Source organism: Heptranchias perlo, chromosome 3 (assembly GCF_035084215.1).
Source record: "Heptranchias perlo isolate sHepPer1 chromosome 3, sHepPer1.hap1, whole genome shotgun sequence".
Taxonomy (NCBI): Eukaryota; Metazoa; Chordata; class Chondrichthyes; order Hexanchiformes; family Hexanchidae; genus Heptranchias; species Heptranchias perlo.
In genome coordinates, this window is record NC_090327.1 from 99,488,153 (window position 1) to 99,509,463 (window position 21,311).

A 21,311-nucleotide genomic window follows, 5' to 3' on the forward strand; every position below is an offset into this window, starting at 1 on the left:
CATATAGAACAATACATGGTGTTTACAGAATGCCCCTGCAACTGCCCGTTGCCAAGGCAATCACCGTGTTCAGACAGAGAGGTGTCACCTGCAGAACCCCCGAATACACATTCAACAAAAAAACAAACAGGAAAAAAAACAGAGAGAGGCAGAAACATCCGGAAGGCAGAGAAAGCCAGCAAATGACCCATTATATTAAAAACAGATAACATTTGTTCGCTGGTGGGGTAACGTGTAGCGTGACATGAACCCAAGATCCCGGTTTCCAAGATCCCGGTTTCCAAGTCGGGATGGTTTCCAAGTCGGGATGGTGTGTGACTGGGAGGGGAACGTGCAGGTGGTGTTGTTCCCATGTACCTGCTGCTCTTGTCCTTCTAGATGGTAGAGGTCGCGATTATAATCTAGCTTTCGCTGGCTTTATTCAGATTATGTAAAATTTTAATGCATATATTGCAATTTACACTACAAACATAGCACAAATTATATTTACACAGAGGAATTGGTTAAGTCACCAAGCCCTGATGGCTTGCACCCTAGGCTATTGAATAAAGTTAGAGGAGTTATAGCAGAGTCTCTGACCAAAGTTTTTCAATTCTCAGATTTGCAAATTGTGCTATGGGACTGGAAGTTGTTGATGTAAGGGGGAGAAGGATAAACTGGGTAATAGACCTGTTAGTATAACATCAGTTGTGGGCAAACTCTTAAAGCCTATAATTTAAGATAAAATTAGCAAGCATTTGGAAATGCAAGGGTTAATCAAGGACAGCCAGCACAGTATGTGTTAACTGATTTGTTTATATAAAACACAAATGAACACCAAGCAGTTTTCATATTGAAAACAATCAATTTACAACACCTTGGTTATGAAAAATAAAGCTGCAACTTACTGGCTCTCTAAACATCTTGAGGTAAGCTAATTGAGACAGATCAGAGAGAGAAAAGAAAAAGAGAGGAAAAAAGAGAGCCCCTCTTCTTCAGTCTAAAATGGGGGGAGCTGGTGTTACCAAGCTCAGGGAAACATTTGCTTTAGTGTGAAAGGAACGGATTGACATCCGGGCCTTTGGGGGTCGAAAGGAGGGATCTTCTCAAGCTATATGAAATATTTGAGATGTACATAATAACCTTACCTCTGTATACTATAATTTTTGTTCGGTAAGGGTATCAAGGGATTTGAAGCTAAGGCAGGTTAAATGGAGTCGAGGTACACACCAGCCATGATCTAATTGCATGGTGGAGCAGGCTCAAGTGGCTGAGTGGCCTTCTCATATTCCTATACTAATTAACACTTCAAAGCACCATTTTGTGTCTAAACAAACTTTTAATATGCTGTCATTTTGAGCCAAAAGGTTGAATCTAGATTACAGAAATATTATAAATTTTAAAAATCTAACTCAGGCAAAGATAAAGTCCAATTTTCTACAGTCAGGTTAGGGAACAATTGGAAGCAGACACCCTCACAGGCCAGTGCTGGGTCCACTTTTGTTCTCCGTATAAATAGATGATTTTCACTTGGGCATAGGGAACACAATCCTGAAATGTACTGATGACACAAAAGTTGGAGGTTTGGCAAACAGTGAGGAGGACTGTACATGAAATTATGAGAACATTGACAGGTTAGTAGAATAGGCAGAGAGGTGGAAGATGCAATTTAATGCAGAAAAATGTGATTTTTCTCCCCTCCCATAATGTATTACAAGGAACCTGAGTGTACGCTTAATGAAATACATAATTCCTAGAAAGTGCTAAAGCAGGTGGATAAAGCCATAAAAAAGACAACATCATTTTCAGTTTTATGAAAAGTGTCACAGAGTGCAAAAATAAAGAAATAATGATAACTTTGTGCAAGGCAATAGTTTGACCACATGTAGAGTGTTGTGTGCAGTATTGGGCATCCCATTAGAGAAAGGACATTAAAACTATGGAGAACTTCCAACATAGATTAATAAGAGCGATGCCAAGGATGTGAAACTATAATTTCACATTTTTTGTGATATTCTGTGGGAGAACCTTCACCACACGGACTGCAGCGGTTCAAGGCGGCGGCTCACCACCACCTTCTCAAGGGCAATTAGGGATGGGCAATAAATGCTGGCCTTGCCAGCGACGCCCACATCCCATGAACGAATAAAAACAAAAATTAATGATTTGGACTTAAATGCAGGGGACATGATTAGGAAGTTTGCCGTTGATACAAAAATTGGCCATGTGGTTGGTAGTGAGGAGGAAAGCTGTAGTCTGCAGGAAGATATCAATGGGCTGGTCAGATGGGCAGAAAAGTGACAAATGGAATTCAATCTGGAGAACTGTGAGGTAATGCATTTGGGGTGGGCAAACAAGGCAAGGGAGTACACAATAAATGGGAGGATACTGAAAGTGTATAGGAACAAAGGGACCTTGGAGTGCATGTCCACAGATCCCTGAAGGTAGTAGCACAGATAATTAAGGTGGTTAAGAAGGCATATGGAATACTTCCCTTTATTAGCCGAGGAATAGAATATAAGAGCAGGGAGGTTACATAGGAACTGTATAAAACACTGGTTAGGCCACACTTGAGTACTGTGTTCAGTTCTGGTCACATTACAGGAAAGATGTGATTGCACTCGAGAGGGTATTGAGGAGATTTACGAGGATGTTGCCAGGACTGGAGAATTTTAGCTATGAGGACAGATTGGATAGGCTGGGGTAGTTCTCTTTGGAACAGAGGAGCCTAGATGTGCACCTTTAGTGCCGTGATCTACAAGGCTATGGACCAAGTGCTGTAAAGTGGGATTAGGCTGGGTGGCTCATTTTCGGCCACCAAATGGCTTCCTTCTGTGCCGTAAATTTTCTATGATTTTATAGTTATGAAGAGAGATTTGAGATGCCAGGACTCTTTCCACTGGAGCAGGGAAAGCTAAAAGGAGATTTAAAAGAAGTTTTTTTTAAATTATGAAGGATTTTAATAGGGTGAATAAGGATAGACTATTTTCTTTGAGAGGGGTCATCAATTTAAAATAGTCACAAAGAATGAGGAGAGATGTTGAGAGCAATTTCTTTCCTCAGAGGGTTGTTGCTGTGTGGAATGATCTGTTGCAGGGAGTAGTTGACCAAGAGATCATTGCATATTTTCTTGAAAACTTGGATAACAAATTAAAGCTGAGAAAGATCCAGGGCTGTGGGGAAAGAGCAGGGCAGTGGGATTAGCTTTGGACTGCTCTGGCAACAAAACAGCATAAACTCAATGGGCCAAATGGCTTCCTTCTGTGCTGTAAACTTACAGTTCTAGGATAATTTAAAAGCCGGGAGGAACTATTTAACAGAGCACTGAAAATCCTTAACAGATTTCAAAATATGTGCATATTTTCTTTCGTACATCATTTCAGCTATTTCCTTTCATTCTTTGAATGTAGTTCAACTTCCCCATACAAATGAATACTCTGCAAACTGGGGGAAAACCACTTGGGGCAGAGTCCATTTGCAAGATTAGCATTGAAAATACATGGCACAGTTGATAATTCTGATGCCCGGTATAGAATTGAGCCACACAAACTATGTCCCAGACTACATCCTAAGTCATTGGGTAACATCAGCGGTGCTACAACTGGTTGGGGTGTGTGGGGGGGGAGGGTAGAAAGACATTAAATCAGCCGTTGTTCCCTGTCCCTATCACTATCTAGTGAATCCTACTGCAATGTATAGTTGTGTGGAAAGTGGTTGAGGAAAGGATCAATCTCAGTTTTGAAACTATTTATGGTTGAATATTCTGCCAACAATCACTATCTAGGCTCATGGGAAACAGCTACTTGGGCATGGTAGACTCAGTGGCCAGCACCTGTGGAACCTCAACCCTTCAGAAGAGGAAAGAAAATTGGTTTGATGGTGAAGAGGGGAATAAGAGAGACTGGCACTATACAGGAGCCACTTCGGTTTGCTGGTCTTTCCAGCCCCTCATCATACACATACAGTCTTTTTCTGAATAATAGCTCTGTTCTCAATTGAAGGAGGCAGAAGAGAGGCAGTTGAAAGACTTAGAACGTGGTTATGTTGCACTACCAATCTGAGACAATAGCTGCACCATGAAGCACAGTCAGCAGATGAGATACGCTGAAGGTTTCAAATGGCACGCTGCCTGGCATAACATGGGTGCTGTGAACTGTGCTTTACGCTGCAGCTACCAGTTTCAAATTATTAGCGCAACTTAATCACATGTTGGCCTTTCAGGAAAGAGCTTTGTGTGTGCATGCATACATTTTTAACATTGAGATTGTGGGCAAGGAACATCAAATAGCCAACTGGTCCATAGTACACTTTTTAAACCTCACGAGCAGGTCAATCCCAAGCAGTGACACTGCCTTCCTTAACAGGCACACCCTGCTTCACTTCAGTGTTATGGAGTCAGCTCAGGATCTGACTCTAGAGTCTTGCTGCCACTTCTGTGAACTGCAGTTGAAGCTGCTGTGCATCAATGCAAAAAGTGGTAGTATAAATGAACTTTACAGTATGGTGGCAAACTGCAAGATACACTAAATTGGAAAGCAAGTTGAAAGGAAACAGGGAGAGGGGTGTTTTATGTGAAGGCAGAATCCAAGTATTTCTCATTTGTGCAACCTCTATGTAAAAATGGATAACACCACGATGTAGTCGAGGGGTCAAAGACAGAATCTATTTGGTTAGAATTAAGGATCGATAGAAGAGCTATTACGCTACTGGGCGTAAACGAAAGGCCACCAAATATTGGGAAGGAGATAGAGGAGAAAATTTGCAGGCAAATTACAGAAAGATGCAAGACCTATAGAGTAGTGGCAATGTGGAACTTCAATTATCCCAATATAGACTGGGACAGTAACAATGTAAAAGGGGAAGGAATTCCTGAAATGTGTTCAAGAGAACTTTCTGAAACAGTGTGCTTCCAGCCCAACCAGGAAGGAAACAGTGGTGGATCTAGTTCTGGGGAATGAAGCTGGCCAGGTGCAGCATGTTTCATTGGGGGAGCATTTGGGTAACAGTGATCATAATATTAGGTTTAGAATAGTTATGGAAAAGGACAAGGAACAATCAAATGTGAAAATGGTCAACTGGAGGAGGGCAAATTTCAATGAGTTAAAAGGGAATTTTGCCCAGGTGGATTGGAATCAAAAATTGGTGGGCAAAACAGTGACTAAACAATGGGAGGCCTTCAAGGAGGAAATGGTTTGGGTACAGAGTAGGCACATTCCTACGAGGGGTGAAAGGAAAGGCATCCAAACCTCGAGCTCCCTGGATGACAAAAGACAGAGATTAAAATGAAACAGAAAAAGGAGACTTATGACAAATGTAAAGTTCATAATACAATAACGAACCAGGCTGAATACAAAAAGCACAGAGGAGATCTAAAAAAGGAAATAAGAAGGACAAAGAGAGAGTATGAGAATAGATTAGCAGCTAACATAAAAGGGAACCCAAAAGTCTTTTATAAACATATACATAGTAAAAGGAAGGATGGGACCGATTAGGAAGAAAAAAGAAGATCTTCTTGTGGAGGCAGAGGGCATGGCTGGAGTACTAAATGAATACTTCGCATCCGTCTTCACTAGAAGAGGATGGTGCCATTGTAGCAGTAAAGGAGGAGGTAGGAGCGATATTGGTTTGGATAAAAATAGATAAAGGCGGTATTTAAAAGATTGGCAGCACTCAAAGTAGAAACGTCACCCGGTCCAGATGGGATGCATCCTAGGTTACTGAGGGAAGTAAGGGTGGAAATTGCTCTGGCCACAATCTTCCAATCTGCCAGAGGACTGGAGGATTGCAGGATTGCAAATATTACACCCCTGTTCAAAAAAGGAGAGAGGGATCAACCCAGCAATTACAGGCCAGTCAGCTTAATGTAAGTGGAGGGGAAGCTTTGAGACACAATAATCTGGGACAAAATTAATTGGCACTTGGAAAAGTATGGGCTAATAAATGAACGTCAGCACAGATTTGTTAAAGGAAAATCGCGTTCGACTAACTTGATTGAGTTCTTTGACGAAGTAACGGTTGATGAGGGTAGTGTGTTTGATGTTATGTATATGGACTTTCAAAAGGCATTTGATAAAGTACCACATAATAGACTTGTTAGCAAAATTAAAGCCCATGGGATAATGGCAGCGTGGATACTAAATTGGCTAGGGCACAGAAAGTCATGCTGAACGGTTGTTTTTCAGACTGGAGGGAAGTATACAGTGGTGTTCCCCAGGGGTTAGTATTAAGGCCACTGTTCTTTTTGATATATATTAATAACCTAGACTTGGGTATGGAGGGTATGATTTCTAAGTTTGGAGATGACACTAAATTCGGAAATGTAATAAACAGTGTGGAGGATAGTAATAGACTTCAGGACATAGACTGGTGAAATGGGCAGGCACATGGCAGATGAAGTTTACGGCACAGAAGTGTGAAGCGATGCATTTTGGTAGGAAGAATGAGGAGAGGCAACATAAACTAAATATTAGAGGGACCTGGGTTGCACATACAAAAATCTTTGAAGGTGGCAGGACAAGTTGAGAAGGCTGTTAAAATGCATATGGGATCCTGGCCTTTATTAATAGAGGCATAAAGCACAAAAGCAAGGAAGTTATGCTAAACCTTTATAAGACTCTGGTTAGGCCTCAGCGAGAGTATAGTGTTCAATTCTGGGCACCACACCTTAGGAAGGATGCCAAGGCCTTAGCGAGGGTGCAGAAGAGATTTAGGAACGTAGGATCAAGAGTAGGCCATTTAGCCCCTGGAGTATGTTCCGCCATTCAACAAGATCATAGCTGATCTGAGACCTAACTCCATAAAAATACCTTTGCTTAACAAAAATCAATCTCGGATTTGAAATTAATTGAGCTAGCATCAATTGCCATTTTGCGGAAGAGAGGTCCAAACTTCACTACCCTTTGCGTGTAGAAGTGTTTCCTAACTTCACTCCTGAAAGTCTTGGCTCTAACTTTTAGCTCATGTCCCCTAGTCCTAGTGGAAATAGTTTCTCTCTATCTACCCTATGAGTTCCCCTTAATATCTTGAAAATTTCAATCCAAAACTGAGCATCCATGACGCGCTGTGGGCCATCAGCAGCAGCAGAATTGTATTCCAGCACAATCTGTAACCTCATGGCCGGGCATATTCCTCAATCTACCATTAGCAACAAGCCAGGGGATCAAGCCTGGTTCAATGGGGAGTGTAGAAGAGCATGCCAATATCAGCACCAGGCGTACCTAAAAATGAGGTGCCAACCTGGTGAAGCTACAACACAGGATAACATGCAAGATAAACAGCAGAAGCAACATGCTATAGACAGAGCTAAGCGATTCCACAACCAGATCAAAGCTCTGCTGTCCTGCCACATCCAGTCGTGAATGGTGGTGGACAATTAAACAACTAATGGGAGGAGGAGGCTCCGTGAACATCCCCATCCTCAATGATGGCAGAGCCCAGCATGTGAGCGCAAAAGACAAGGCTGAAGCGTTTGCAACCATCTTCAGCCAAAAGTGCCGAGTGGATGATCCATCTTGGCCTCCTCCTGATACCCCCACCATTACAGAAGCCAGTCTTCAGCCAATTCGATTCACTCCACGTGATAGCAACAAACAGCTGAGTGCATTGGATACAGCAAAGGCTATGGGTCCCGACAACATTCTGGCTGGAGTGCTGAAGGCTTGTGCTCCAGAACTAGCCGCACCTCCAGCCAAGCTGTTCCAGTACAGCTACAACATTGGCATCTACCCGACAATGTGGAAAATTGCTCAGGTATGTTCTGTACACAAAAAGCAGGACAAATCCAATCCGGCCAATTACCGTCCCATCAGTCTACTCCCAATCATCAGCAAAGTGATGGAAGGTGTCGTCGACAGTGCTATCAAGCAGCACTTACTCACCAATAACCTGCTCACTGATGCTCAGTTTGGGTTCAGCCAGTAGCACTCAGCTCTAGACCTCATTACAGCCTTGGTCCAAACATGGACAAAAGAGCTGAATTCTAGGGGTGAGGTGAGAGTGACTGCCCTTGACAGCAAGGCAGCATTTGACTGAGTGTGGCACCAAGGAGCCCTAGTAAAATTGAAGTCAATGGGAATCAGGGGGAAAACTCTCCAGTGGCTGGAGTCATACCTAGCACAAAGGAAGATGGTAGTGGTCATTGGAGGCCAATTATCTCAGCCCCAGGACATTGCTACAGGAGTTCCTCATCTTCAGCTGCTTCATCAATGACCTTCATCCCATCATAAGGGTTGGAAATGGGGATGTTCGCTGATGGTTGCACAGTGTTCAGTTCCATTCACAACCTCTCAGGTAATGAAGCAGTCCATGCCCGCATGCAGCAAGACCTGGACAACACCCAGGCTTGGGCTGATAAGTGGCAAGTCACATTTGCGCCAGACAAGTGCCAGGCAATGATCATTTCCAACAAGAGAGTCTAACCACCTCCCCTTGACATTCAACGACATTACCATTGCCGAAACCCCCACCATCAACATCCTGGGGGTCACCATTGACCAGAAACTTAACTGGACCAGCCACCTAAATACTGTGGCTACAAGAGCAGGTCAGAGGCTGGGTATTGTGCAGCGAGTGACTCACCTCCTGACTTCCCAAAACCTTTCCACCATCCACAAGGCACAAGTCAGGAGTATGATGGACTTCACCATTGGCGCAACGTGTACTATCTACAGGATACACTGCAGCAACTCGCCAAGGCTTCTTTGACAGCACCTCCTAAACCACCTCGGATAAGGGCAGCAGGCACATGGGAACACCACCACCTGCACGTTTCCCTCCAAGTCACACACCAACCTGACTTGGAAATATATCACCATTCCTTCATCGTCGCTAGGTCAAAATCCCGGAACTCCCTACCTAACGGCACTTGTGGGAGAACCTTCACCATACGGACTGCAGCGGTTCAAGAAGGTGGCTCACCACCACCTTCTCAACGGCAATTAGGGATAGGCAATAAATGTTGGTCTTGCCAGCAACGCCCACATCCCATGAACGAATAAAAAAAAAATCAAATCACCCCGTAATCATCTAAATTCCTGGGAACACTTTACTGGAATGGTACCAGGGATGAGGGACTTCAGTTATATGGACAGACTGGAGAAGCTGGGGTTGTTCTCCTTAGAACAGAGAAAGGGAGATTTCATAGAGGTGTTCAAAATCATCAACGGTTTTGACAGAGTAAATAGGGAGAAACTGTTTTCAGTGGGAGAGGGTTTGGTAACCAGAGGATACAGACTTAAGGTAATCAGCAAAAGAGCCAGAGATGACATGAGGAAACATTTTTTAAAAAAATGCGGCGAATTGTAATGATCCGGATTAGACTGTCTGAAAGAGTGGAAGAGTGGTGGAAGCAGATTCAATGGTAACTTTCAAAAGGGAATTAGATAAATACGTGAAGGGAAAAAATTTACAGGGCTATGGGGAAAGAGCAGGGGAATGGGACTAATTGGATAGCTCTTTCAAAGAGTCGACAGAAGCAAAATGGGCCGAATGGCCACCTCTTGTGTTGTACCTCCTATGATACCATAGTGGAACAGAAAATCAGAAGTAGCAAACTGTTAGGTTTTTAAGTTGTTATACTAGATATACTACTTGGGTTCAGTATCAAAGACCATTGCATAAGGGGACCTTGCACCCCCTACAAAACAGAGTATGTCTTTATCTGGCCGATATCTAGGTAAATGTAGCAAGACCCCAGGATTGTCAGGGAGAACTGTTGCCACTCTATTCCAGCTTCCTGGAATGTGTCACGTGCTGTCACACGGCCTCGTCTTCAGTAAGCAGATGAACATAAACCAACAGGCTGAAGCTCAGGATATAAATCAACAGACAAATTAATTTAACATTAAATAGGTAAATGAACAGCATGCATTACAGTGTATTTGCTGTAATTAAAATCTTTACTAATCTCTTCAAAATGTCAAAGGCTCTTTTCCTGTGCTCTTTCAACATAAAATTGAACTTTCCAACATTTCTTCTTACTTGGCAAAATGCTACCTTATTGTCAGATCTAGCTTATTGTCTTTGCTCACTTTAAACTCATTGACTGACTTCCAAGGTAAAGACAGCCTCAGATATATTATTCAACAACCTTTGAAGATATACTGAAACAAAGCTTGAACAACTGTATCTCTCAATTACAATCATATCAACAGCCATTCACAAGTTATCAATTAATAATATCTTTGGTTATCAAAAATCTATCAATCTTGGATTTAAAATTAACAATTGTGCTAGCATCAATTACATAGAACGTTTGTCCACACAAATTCGTCTACCATTTCAGACCAAGTTCTCAAGATGTCCAAACTGAGCAGAATGACAAATAAGCAGCAAGGTGTCAAGTAGTAATTTTCTGGAACTATGCATCTAAAAAGAGAACATTTTACATTCCAAACCCACTTGTGTTGAGACCATGAAATTTACAAAATGTTCATAGAAAAATGTTGCCTCTGTCATATGTCTATAATGTACAAATACAAAGGTTCTAAAGGTAATTTGTTATGGTTTTCCTCTACTCCCCCTAATTTCATAGCAAAACTTATAAATTGAACACTACTTGCTAGATGTATCCAATTATCAGCATCAATTTAAGATACTGTTTATTGGTACCACCTTCCCAGTCGTCTTTCACCAAGCCCACTGCAACCCTGAACAGTCTTTGGGTAATGCATGGTATCTGCCCAGATTGCAGTGTCAAATTCCCTACCTGGATAAGTACCTGACCTCCACTGCTGCTTTCCCACCAATCTAGCTGAGAGTTTATATTTGGATTGTAAGGAATTGCCAGAATAAACTGCACCCTTGCCTCCATGGTGCAATGTAGTGTGTTACGGCTTTTTAATTTAATAATGTTAGAATGTGGATTGCTGCCGATCTAGCAGCCAGATAACATTTTTAAAATTAGTTAGTATTCTAAATGTCTAGGACCTTTAAAGATTATATCAGAGCTATATCATGTTAAGAGTGGATTCAATACAACAATCTGCCCTACACAGGTGGAAATGATGCTCCAAATGTTTTTTACCAGTTAAGTCAAAAGACCATATGGTAGCGTTAGACTTGTGGTTTGCCTCCTTTAACATACTGCTATTAATTACCTATTTTCGATGAGAACACAACTTATGAACGCCGGGAATTAAGCTGGTAAATTCTTTGTTGGATGCGCAAGTCCAATAAATACAAGAATGCCTTTTTATTGCCAATCCTAGTATGTGTTAACCTATTTTTAATACTGATCTAGATGAGATTTTTAAAAATAATATTCAATGAAACTGAATGCCTCAATGTTGTAAATGTCTGAGAGAATGCTTCCAATGTGAAAACATTTTTAAAAAATTTTTAAACCACTTCTAGAAAACCCATAACTAAAGCAGTCTATGTAGGAGTTTATTCAGCATGTGACCACTGTTTGGCTATTCTTCATTGAAAGTAGGAAAGTGTTATTTTTTGGCAGTGTTAGCAATAATCATTGAGCTGTCTGATGATTCAAATTACCATTTTCTGCTGGCTATTTCAACTGACTGCAGACAAGCATAGCTCTGTGTCATCCACTGTACCAGGGTGTACAGGCAATAATTATGTTATCTTAACCATCATGGTGCTGGCTCATAAAACATAATTATTTGTAATTACTAGAAATTTATAAAGACAACAAAGCAACTTCTCAAAACTAGATGTTTAGTCATATTCTGGGGGCAGGGGAAACTGCAGCAACACTGCTAAGTTCTCTAAAGGAAGCTGCATCTTCATATTTTTGCCAATCTGTAAATTGTGCTGACTGATTTACTCAAACATGCACAACCAAAAGCTGTGCTACATAAACTGAACAAAACAGCCCTCTCGTTGCAATTGGGATGAGCTCCAATTTGCAGAGTATTACAAAACAACAAAACTATCATCCTGATGATGCAAAAAGGAAATATATGAATGAACCTTCTTTCTTCCTGTTGACTAATCAACATCTTGCATTTAGGTAGTGCCTTTACCATGGAAAAAACATTCGAAGGTGTTTCTCAGAAGAGCAAGGAAAAAATGAACATCGAGCCAAATATTAGGTAGGACGACCAACAACTTGGTTAAACAGGTGGGTTTTATGGTGCATCTTAAAGGAAGAGAGGGAGGTGGAGTGACAGAGGGGCTTAAGGAGGGAATTCCAGAGCGTGGTCCTAGGTGGCTGAAGATACAGCTGCCAATGGTGGAGAGAAGGAAAATACACAATAGACCAGAGTCAGAGAAGCAGAGTTCGAGGGCGGGAAGTGTAGGGCTGGAGGAGGTTATACAGATAGGGAAGGGTGAGGCCATGAAAGGATTTAAACATGAGGAGAATTCTAAATTTGAGGCACTGGGGACTGAGAGTCAATGTAGCTCAGAGATAACAGAGATGGATGAGCAGGTCTTGGTGCGGGACAGGATACAGACAGCAGAGTTTTGGATGAGCTGAAGTTATCAGAGAGTTGAGGACTGGAAGCTAGCTAGATCACCATTGGAATAGTTGAGTCTGGAAATGACAAAGACATGAATGAGGGTTTCAGCGGCAGATTGTCTACCTGTTTCCCTGCCTCAGCCAATGTTATAGTTGGAAGTCGGTGGTCTCTGTGATGGAGGATATATGGGGTCAGAAACTCAGCACAGGGTCTAACAAGATGGCGAGGCTGCAAACAGTCTGGTTCAGCTTGAGACAGTAGATGGGGAGGGGGATGAAATCGATGGCAAAGGTATGGAGTTTGTGGTGGGGACTGATGATGATGCCTTTGGTTTTGCTATGTTAAGCTCATGGAAACTCTGGCTCATCCGAGGCTGGATGTTGGACAAGCAGTCTGACAACATAGAGGCAGCGGAGGGGTTGAGAGAGGTGATGGAGAAGTAGAACTGGGTGTTGTCAACATACATGTACTAAGATTATCAAAAAACCCGTGTTGCTTATAAACTTAACTCTTGTGTAAGGTGGAATATGTTACACAGCTGAGGGAAGGTGTCAGTCTGACCCTTATGGAGTGGCTGGCCTACTAACAGTATAAGTCAATGTAACATGTTCACTTTCCTTAACAACTCTAGAATTTAGACACTAAGCCACAATTTTAATCATGGCCAAAGATATTTTCCAAAAAAACAATTCTCATTGTTTTGTGTTTGCAACATGTCATTGAACCTTTATTTTGTGTTTGGTTAATCTTTTGTTGCTTTGTCCTTTATCAGCCTGTACCATTTTAAACTTGTATATTTTTAAAGATTATTCCCTTTTAATTATCTCTCCCTTCTCCTAATGTTGCTAATTTCTCATTATGGTACGTTTCATCTGTCTAAGAGGCCATTCTTCACAGGCGAGCCTAGGCCATGTGTGCAGACAGCTTATTTGACCTCCGGAGACTGAGTCTGGGGAATTAATAATGGAGAATAAGGAAATGGCGGATGAACTGAACAGATATTTTGCGCCGGTCTTCACTGTAGAGGATACAAATAACATGCCAGAAATAACTGTGAATCAAGAGGAGGGAGGAACTTAAAACATTTACAATCACAAGGGAAAGGATTCTGAAAAAAATTAGAACTAAAAGCTGACAAGTCCCCAGATTCTGACAGACCTCATCCTAGGGTCTTAAATGAAGTGGCGGCAGAGATAGTAGGTGCATTGGTATTAATTTTCCAAAACTCCCTAGATTCTGGAAGGGTCCCATCATTTTGGAAAATAAGGAATGTAACTCCTCCCTCCAAGAAAGGAGGGAGACAGAAAGCAGGAAACTACAGGCCAGTTAGCTTTACATCTGTCATAGGGAAAATGCTAGGATCTATTATTAGGGAGGTTATAGCAGGGCACTTAGAAAATCGCAATGCAATCAGGCAGAGTCAACACGGCTTTGTGAAAGGGAAATCGTGTTTGACTAATTTATTAGAGTTCTTTGAGGAAGCAACAAGAAACGTGGATAAAGGGGATCTTGTGGATATGGTGTACTTGGATTTCCAGAAGGCTTCTGACAAAGTGCCACATCAAAGGCTACTACACAAAATAAGAGCTCATGGTTTAGGGGGTAACATATTAGCATGGATAAAGGATTGGTTAGCTAACAGGAAGCAGTGAGTAGGCCTAAATGGGTCATTTTCAGGTTGGCAAGATGTAAGGAGTGGAGTGCCACAGGGATCAGTGCTTGGGCCTCAACTATTTACAATCTGTATCAATGACTTGGATGAAGGGACTGAATGAATGGTTGCTAAATTTGCTGATGACACAAAGGTAGGTAGGAAATTAAGTTGTGAAGAGGGTATAAGGAGTCTGCAAAGGGATATAGTTAGGTTAAGTGAGTGGGCAAAAATTTGGCAGATGGAGGATAATGTGGGAAAATGTGAACTTGTCCACTTTGGCAGGAGGAATAGAAAAGCAGTATATTATTTAAATGGAAAGAGACTGCAGAACTCTGAGGTACAGAGGGATCTGGGTGTCCGAGTACATGAATCACAAAAAGTTAGTATGCAGGTTGAGCAAGTGATTGGGAAGGCAAATGGAATGTTGTCATTTATTGCAAGGGGAATGGAATATAAAAGTAGAGATGTTTTGCTACAGTTGTACAGGGCATTGGTGAGACCACATCTTGAATACTGTGTGCAGTTTTGGTCTCCTTATTTAAGAAAGGAGATAATTGCTTTGGACGTGGTTCAGAGAAGGTTCACTCGACTGATTCCTGGGATGAGAGGTTATCTTATGAGGAAAGGTTGGACAAGTTGGGCCTGTATACACTGGAGTTTAGAAGAATGAGAGATGATCTTAATGAAACATATAAGATCCTGAGGGGACTAGAAGGGGTAGATGCCGAGAGGATGTTTCCCTTTGTGGGAGAGACTAAAACTAGGGGCCACAATTTAAAAATAAGGGGTCTCCCATTTAAGACGGAGATGAGGAGAAATTTTTTCTCTCAGCGGGTCATGAGTCGGACCTGTGGAACTCCCTTCCCGAGAGTGGTGGAGGCAGAGTCATTGAATATTTTTAAGGCTGAGTTAGGTAGATACATGATTAACAAGGGAATCAAAGGCTATAGTAGGTAGGTGGGAAAGTAGGGTTGAGGTCGCAATCAGATCAGCCATGATCTTATCAAATGGCAAGAGCAGGCTCGAGGGGGCGAATGGCCTACTCCTGTTCTTAATTCGTATGTTCGTAAGTTCGACAGCTGGTGGGACATCACAGCTGAGGCCAATCTTCTCCTCACCTCACATACTAACTTCCAGCAGAGGTTGGTTGCTAGACAGTGATCAGAAAAAAAGAGGCGCTCCTGGCCAATTTTCCTCTCCCTAACCCAGAAGCATTGAGGCCAATTGTACCCTTTGCTTAGCTGAGATCACCTAGCTTACCAAAAGCAGAGCATTAAAAATCTCAACATACTTTGGAGAAACATGTATTAAAAATACATACGCAGCAAAATTTAAGTTATGTGACCATAAGCTGAATATCTGCCAAAATTGTCTGCTCTGGTAACAGGACATCCAACTTGAATTAACAGCAGACCAATAAGGTTAAACTGCAACCTCAGAACCTCCCTTTACAGCTGACAAAAGTGAAAAGGGATTGGAATGTATAAAAAGAGTAAATCAATGCCTCAAGGATCATGTAATTTTATCTAAATTATCCCCAAAATAACCCTAAATTCAGAATGCAAAGGCATGGTACTTGAATTCTGATTGATGGGATTATTCTTAAAAGATAAGCACATGTTGTTAACTACAGAAATAAATTCTCTTTCAATGACATCCCAGTCAAGAGAAACACTATCCAGGACCATAGATATGAGTAACTCTGAAACATTCAGAAGGATACGGGCAAGACTAAAGCACATGCATGAATATAGCTTTGGCAGTTTTTTGCCTTACTGCCCGTAACCTGCTATTACCCATAGTACTACATTCTTGACTATCAACAATGATTACTCGAGGGAAAAAATTAGTACGATTTAATCTTGGTTTGATTTCCATTAGTGTTTTAAAAAGTTAGGCGTTTCAATTATTCTGTTGTTGTTTTGTCATCTGAATACTCTTCTAAGTAAACAAAATAACTGATTTCTACTGCACTATTTTTATCTGCTTTGACAATCATGGTAGGACACCTTCAAAATAAAGAAATAATGGAGTAGTTCTTTTCAATTATTCAGTCTACTGTGACCAAGAAAATAGTACAAAGCCAAAATGAAATATGAAGTAAGGGAAACTTGTGGTCATCTTCTCCCCCTCCAAATCTTTTCTCAGTTTAGAATCCTGTTCAACCTTTTTTGTAAAAATAAGCATCAGTGTATGCACCTCTCAAGTTGAAGAGTCAAGTCACTGAGAATTTTTCTTTCTTTCTCTCCCTTCCTCCCCTGAGATATTGTGAATTCTTGCAGCGCATTCTTCTGCTATAGTGAATCTTTTGCAGAGGAAGGCTACCGTAGCACATTCTACACTTAGAGCTGAATCCTGTTTAACTTTTTTTGTAAAAATAAGCATCAACGTATGCACCATCCAAGTATCTACTTTTAACAATGCTTCAGGATAATTATTTTGAACTACAGTATTCTTTTACTGTTCTGTGCAATATGGTAGCAGATACACAGCACATTCACCATCAGCCATAACAGGTACCTTTCTAACATCAGAACTTTTTGGCTCTGTTGTCCAGGTGATGATCCGTGATACTGCCAGACGTGTTTCACTAGAATTTACAAAATCTGCAGGGTCCATCTGTAGAGTCAAGGTCTCAATGTATTTCAAAATGGCAACTTTCACCTGTAACCAAAAATCAGTTGATGTTGCTTTTCTCTTATGCATAAAGCCATAATTTACACAAAGTTAAAACCTTCTCCAGGTTTGCCAAGAACAAGTATCTGTATTATTAGTAATCAAAATGAATTCAGAAACTATCAAGGGGAATTCAAAGGGAGTAAAACCAGGATGTCCTCGCATTTTATTTATCAGTCTATAAATTCTCCCCACCCTGCTTTATTCACTTTTAAATTTAAAAGAAAGTTGTGTTGAATTTCCCATTTGAATTGCCAAATATTGAGGACACACAGGTGAACCCCTGCATAGGTTCACATTTTTGGGGGAGTGAAAAGGAAGAAGGGAGGCTTTTGTTTTTCAATTTGACTTTGTCAAGATTTGCAAGAGATCAGAAATTGACAGTAAAAGAAAACAAACTGAAAACCAAGAGTGAGTTTTCCTTTTTTGGAGGGTGGGGTGAGAAAAGTTCATTGAAGGAAAGACAGAAAGGACTAGGAAAACTAAAAGACCATAATCCACAAAGCAATCAAAACATATCCTAAGATTACAGACGCTAAATCTGATGGTTTTCTATGCATACACAACTAACCTTCAAATTTGGAGTCTGTGTCTGATCAACCGTGAATCTCATCAAAATACTGAACTGAAGGTCATTTGGGAAAGACTCTCTGCAAAATAATGTTTAAATGTGTTGTTAGCTTATTGACATTTATCAAACTTCCTTGTACTTTCTCGGTGCTTATCCATACTTTAACACAAATTTTCTTAAAGTTATCTGGTGTTTTCTGTGAAGGTTGAAAATATATTAAATGGCACAGTTTGTTGCTGCTACAGTGTAAGCATTTGGTAACAAAAGCTCAATGGCATTATATTTCTCCATCAAAAGGCAGGATTTTGGCACATCTGTGGAATTCCCCAATCTTTCCAATGTGGAAATGTACCATTGTGCTGCCAGTCAAGCAGCCGTACGCTGATAATAGTTCCACATTGTTAGTGGCACAGTGCTGGTACTGAGTTGCCATTTGAAATCAATTAAAAAGGAAACAGATAACTCTTCCCCTTCAAAAATGCAAGGAACCTATCTGTTCAGTGTATAATTTCCAGACAAGGTTAGATATATCACTGATGGAAAAAGCTGAAATTTTGGCAACAAGCACAGCTGAGATTTTCCCTCTTCTCTGTTGTGATTTAACCCCAGCACCAAAGTGACATTTTGAATTGTCAAACCAGCCATCCCCATGTTCTCCAGTTGCCAATTTTTGACTATTTCGGACCAGTTTTGAACTAGAGGCCTGTGTTAGGTGGAGATTTGGCAGATGCAATACAATATTGCACTTTGGCAGGAAAAATCAGAGAACAAGTTATGATCTTAATGGCAAGAAACTGGAAAGTACTGCAGTACAAAGGGATCTGGGGGTCCGAGTGCAAGAAAATCAAAAAGTTAGTATGCAGGTGCAGCAGGTGATCAAGAAGGCCAACGGAATGCTAGGGGGATAGAATATAAAAACAGGGAGGTATTGCTGCAGTTATATAAGGTATTGGTGAGACCGCATCTGGAATACTGCATACAGTTTTGGTCTCCATACTTAAGAAAAGACATACTTGCTCTCGAGGCAGTACAAAGAAGGTTCACTCGGTTAATCCCGGGGAGGAGGAGGCGGACATATGAGGAGAGGTTGAGTAGATTGGGACTCTACTCATTGGAGTTCAGAAGAATGAGGCGATCTTATTGAAACATATAAGATTGTGAAGGGGCTTGATCGGGTGGATGCGGTAAGGATGTTCCCAAGGATGGGTGAAACTAGAACTAGGGGGCATAATCTTAGAATAAGGGGCTGCTCTTTCAAAACTGAGATGAGGAGAAACTTCTTCACTCAGAGGGTAGTAGGTCTGTGGAATTTGCTGCCCCAGGAAGCTGTCGAAGCTACATCATTGAATAAATTTAAAACAGAAATAGACAGTTTCCTAGAAGTAAAGGGAATTAGGGGTTACGGGGAGCGGGCAGGAAATTGGACATGAATTTAGATTTGAGATTGGGATCGGATCAGCCATGATCTTGTTGAATGGTGGAGCAGGCTCGAGGGGCTGATTGGCCTACTCCTGCTCCTATTTCTTGTGTTCTTACACTGAGTTGAAACTGCTCAAGCCAATTTTACCTAGTATTGCTACAGGTGTTAGAGACAAAGGCTGGAGTTTCCTGCTTGTGTGTTCGCCAACTTGCAATTTTCCCCCTATTCATTTTAATGGACAGAAAAATCACAGGCTGGCGAGCGTAGAAGCGGAAAACCCAAGCCAAAGACTTCAATGACACCAGTCTGGGCTGGGTCCAAACACAGGTCCTAGAAATGAAAAGACAGTGTGCTATCCCACTGTGCCACGTTGTCCCTGGGCAAGAAACATTAGCCTAGAAATTTGGACACACCCAATTTTGGGTGCACGGGGAGCACAGGGTACATTCACCTGTGCCTGATTGGTGAGACCGAGCCACACCCAATTTTGGACCTCAGGCCTCATTTCCATCGAGCGAGCAAGTTGTGCAGAGCTGCTGGCGAAGCGTAACTGAAGATCAGGCTGCGACGACATTAGCAGCAGCCCTCAAGTAAATGAGGCAACTGGGTCAGAAGGAGGGGCGACAGGGTCGGGAAGGATGAGCGACTGGTTCAGGAGGTAGCGGTGGCTGGGGGGGCAGGCAGCAGCAGCCCACGTTCTTTTTAGTGTGGCTCCTCCCAGCTCCATATTCAGGTAAGTATATTTTTAAAATTTACCCTGTTGGTTATGGCCTGGTATTCGTGAGTGGCCTTTACCAATATGGTGGGGGGCGCACTCCGGCTTGTAATGAGCTAGTGCTTCCTGTCCATCATATTTGAGGCTTATAAGGTCGTGGAGGCCATTAAACACCCAAAAAACAGGTGCTGTGAAGCCGAATTTCTAGGCCATTGTTAAGATATCTCATTCTAGGTGAAGTGTTCTTTAAATGTCGTTCAACCACAACAAATAGTTAACCTGTATAAACACTTTCATTCAATGGTGGTAATCTCCTAACACTATACCTTTTAAGCATTTTATGATGACCATTAGATGGAGTGATCAGGTGGTGTTTTCCACTCTGTTGTATATAAGGCCCCATTGTGGATTGGTCAGAAGACAGAGTAGATATTGTTGGGATGTGTTAGGAGACAACACAGTAGAAATGACAAGTGAATGTAAACATACACACTAATAATTTTAATCCCAAGCAGCATAAGGTCAGGAAGAGAATCAAAGAGTAGGCTGGGAAGAATCTCAAAAGTAGCTGAATTTAAACATTTCAAGAATAAGGAAGTCCATGCCAACAGTAGATATCATTTTCCTCATTCATTGTTACTACAGAATGGTTGGACATGCCTCATCACTGGAATCCCCTCCTATACTGTTTTTCAATATACTAGCACACCAAACCTGTAGAACTCCACGAGTGGTCCTCCCCTCCTCCAGCAGAACCTTTCCCATTGATCCACCAATTCACAGCTAGCTGATTTTCCATCAATTCCAAAATCTTCGTTAAAAGCTTTAAGCAGCCAGCCTCACCAAAATATAGCCCCTGAAAATCCAGGTAGATTAGATACTCAAAGAATTCTAATGGATGTGTGAGACATGACCTGCTCCAAGTCCATAGAAAATATTGTTTATGGCCTCAGTGCTCTTTACATGAACATTCCTAGATTGCCATAAAATACTATCAAGCATTTTCCCCACTATCAGCAATAGGCTAAATGGTCTATAATTTCTAGGTTCATGCCTCACTGCTTTTTGAATAACATTTGCTGTCCTCCAATCCTCACTAAGCTCCTGTATTTGTGAAACACTAAAATAAACTAACAGAGCCACAACTATTTTCTCTTTAACATCCAATGACTACAGAGTGCATACCATTTGGTCCAAGTGCCCGATAAACATTTAATTCCTTGTGTTTCTTCATAACATATATTTTACTGACATCGTCATGTTAAGATCCGGAGTTTGTTGACCATCTTTTGTGAAGAAAATTTACCCAAAAACTCTGCCACTTACATTTGCGGCATGAATGTAAAATTGTACAAAGTATGGAGCAAAGTGTATAAAAGGGTTTTCTACTTTAGAGTTTAATAGAAAATCAGGACAAACTCCTAAACCACATATACTTACTTTAAACAAGTGCAATTTTATTTAGAAACATATTATATGTAGAGTGAAAATGTGACATTTGTCACATAATGCTGACCTTGCAATATCAAGTGCTTTCTGTACCTTTGCCTGTACAGAACCAAGCAAATCAGCACCCATTTTCTTCAATAGTTGAGTCAGTAAAACAAACAACCAGTCTTGAAGGTCTTCCTTATGGACATGAATGAAGTCAACCAGTGTTTCCAAAAACATACTGAAAACCTGAAAATATGCACATATCAAGAATCATGATCTTGTAGCAAGCCTCATACTTGAATAATAATTTCACTGAATTCACTAAATGCCAACTTTTGCAGCCAAGCAGAAAACTCTGGGCAGATTTGCATGTGTATTATATAATGTATAGAGTTATTTTTTGGATTCTTGCATTTTGATACCCTCAAATTTTCATGCAA

The 21,311-nt window shown here is 41.3% G+C and overlaps 1 protein-coding gene across 8 annotated transcripts in view; it reads right to left on the reverse strand.

Annotated features, from left to right (window-relative positions):
* clasp2 (cytoplasmic linker associated protein 2) overlaps positions 1-21,311 on the reverse strand; it is a 451,600-nt gene that overhangs the window by 81,225 nt on the left and 349,064 nt on the right. For all 8 annotated transcript variants that reach the window (XM_067981116.1, XM_067981105.1, XM_067981128.1 and 5 more), the window contains 3 exons: positions 20,954-21,117; positions 17,303-17,381; positions 16,576-16,719 (listed from right to left, as the gene is read on the reverse strand). In XM_067981116.1, coding sequence (XP_067837217.1) covers positions 16,576-16,719; positions 17,303-17,381; positions 20,954-21,117 — 387 coding nt within the window. The remainder of the gene's footprint in view (positions 1-16,575; positions 16,720-17,302; positions 17,382-20,953; positions 21,118-21,311) is intronic.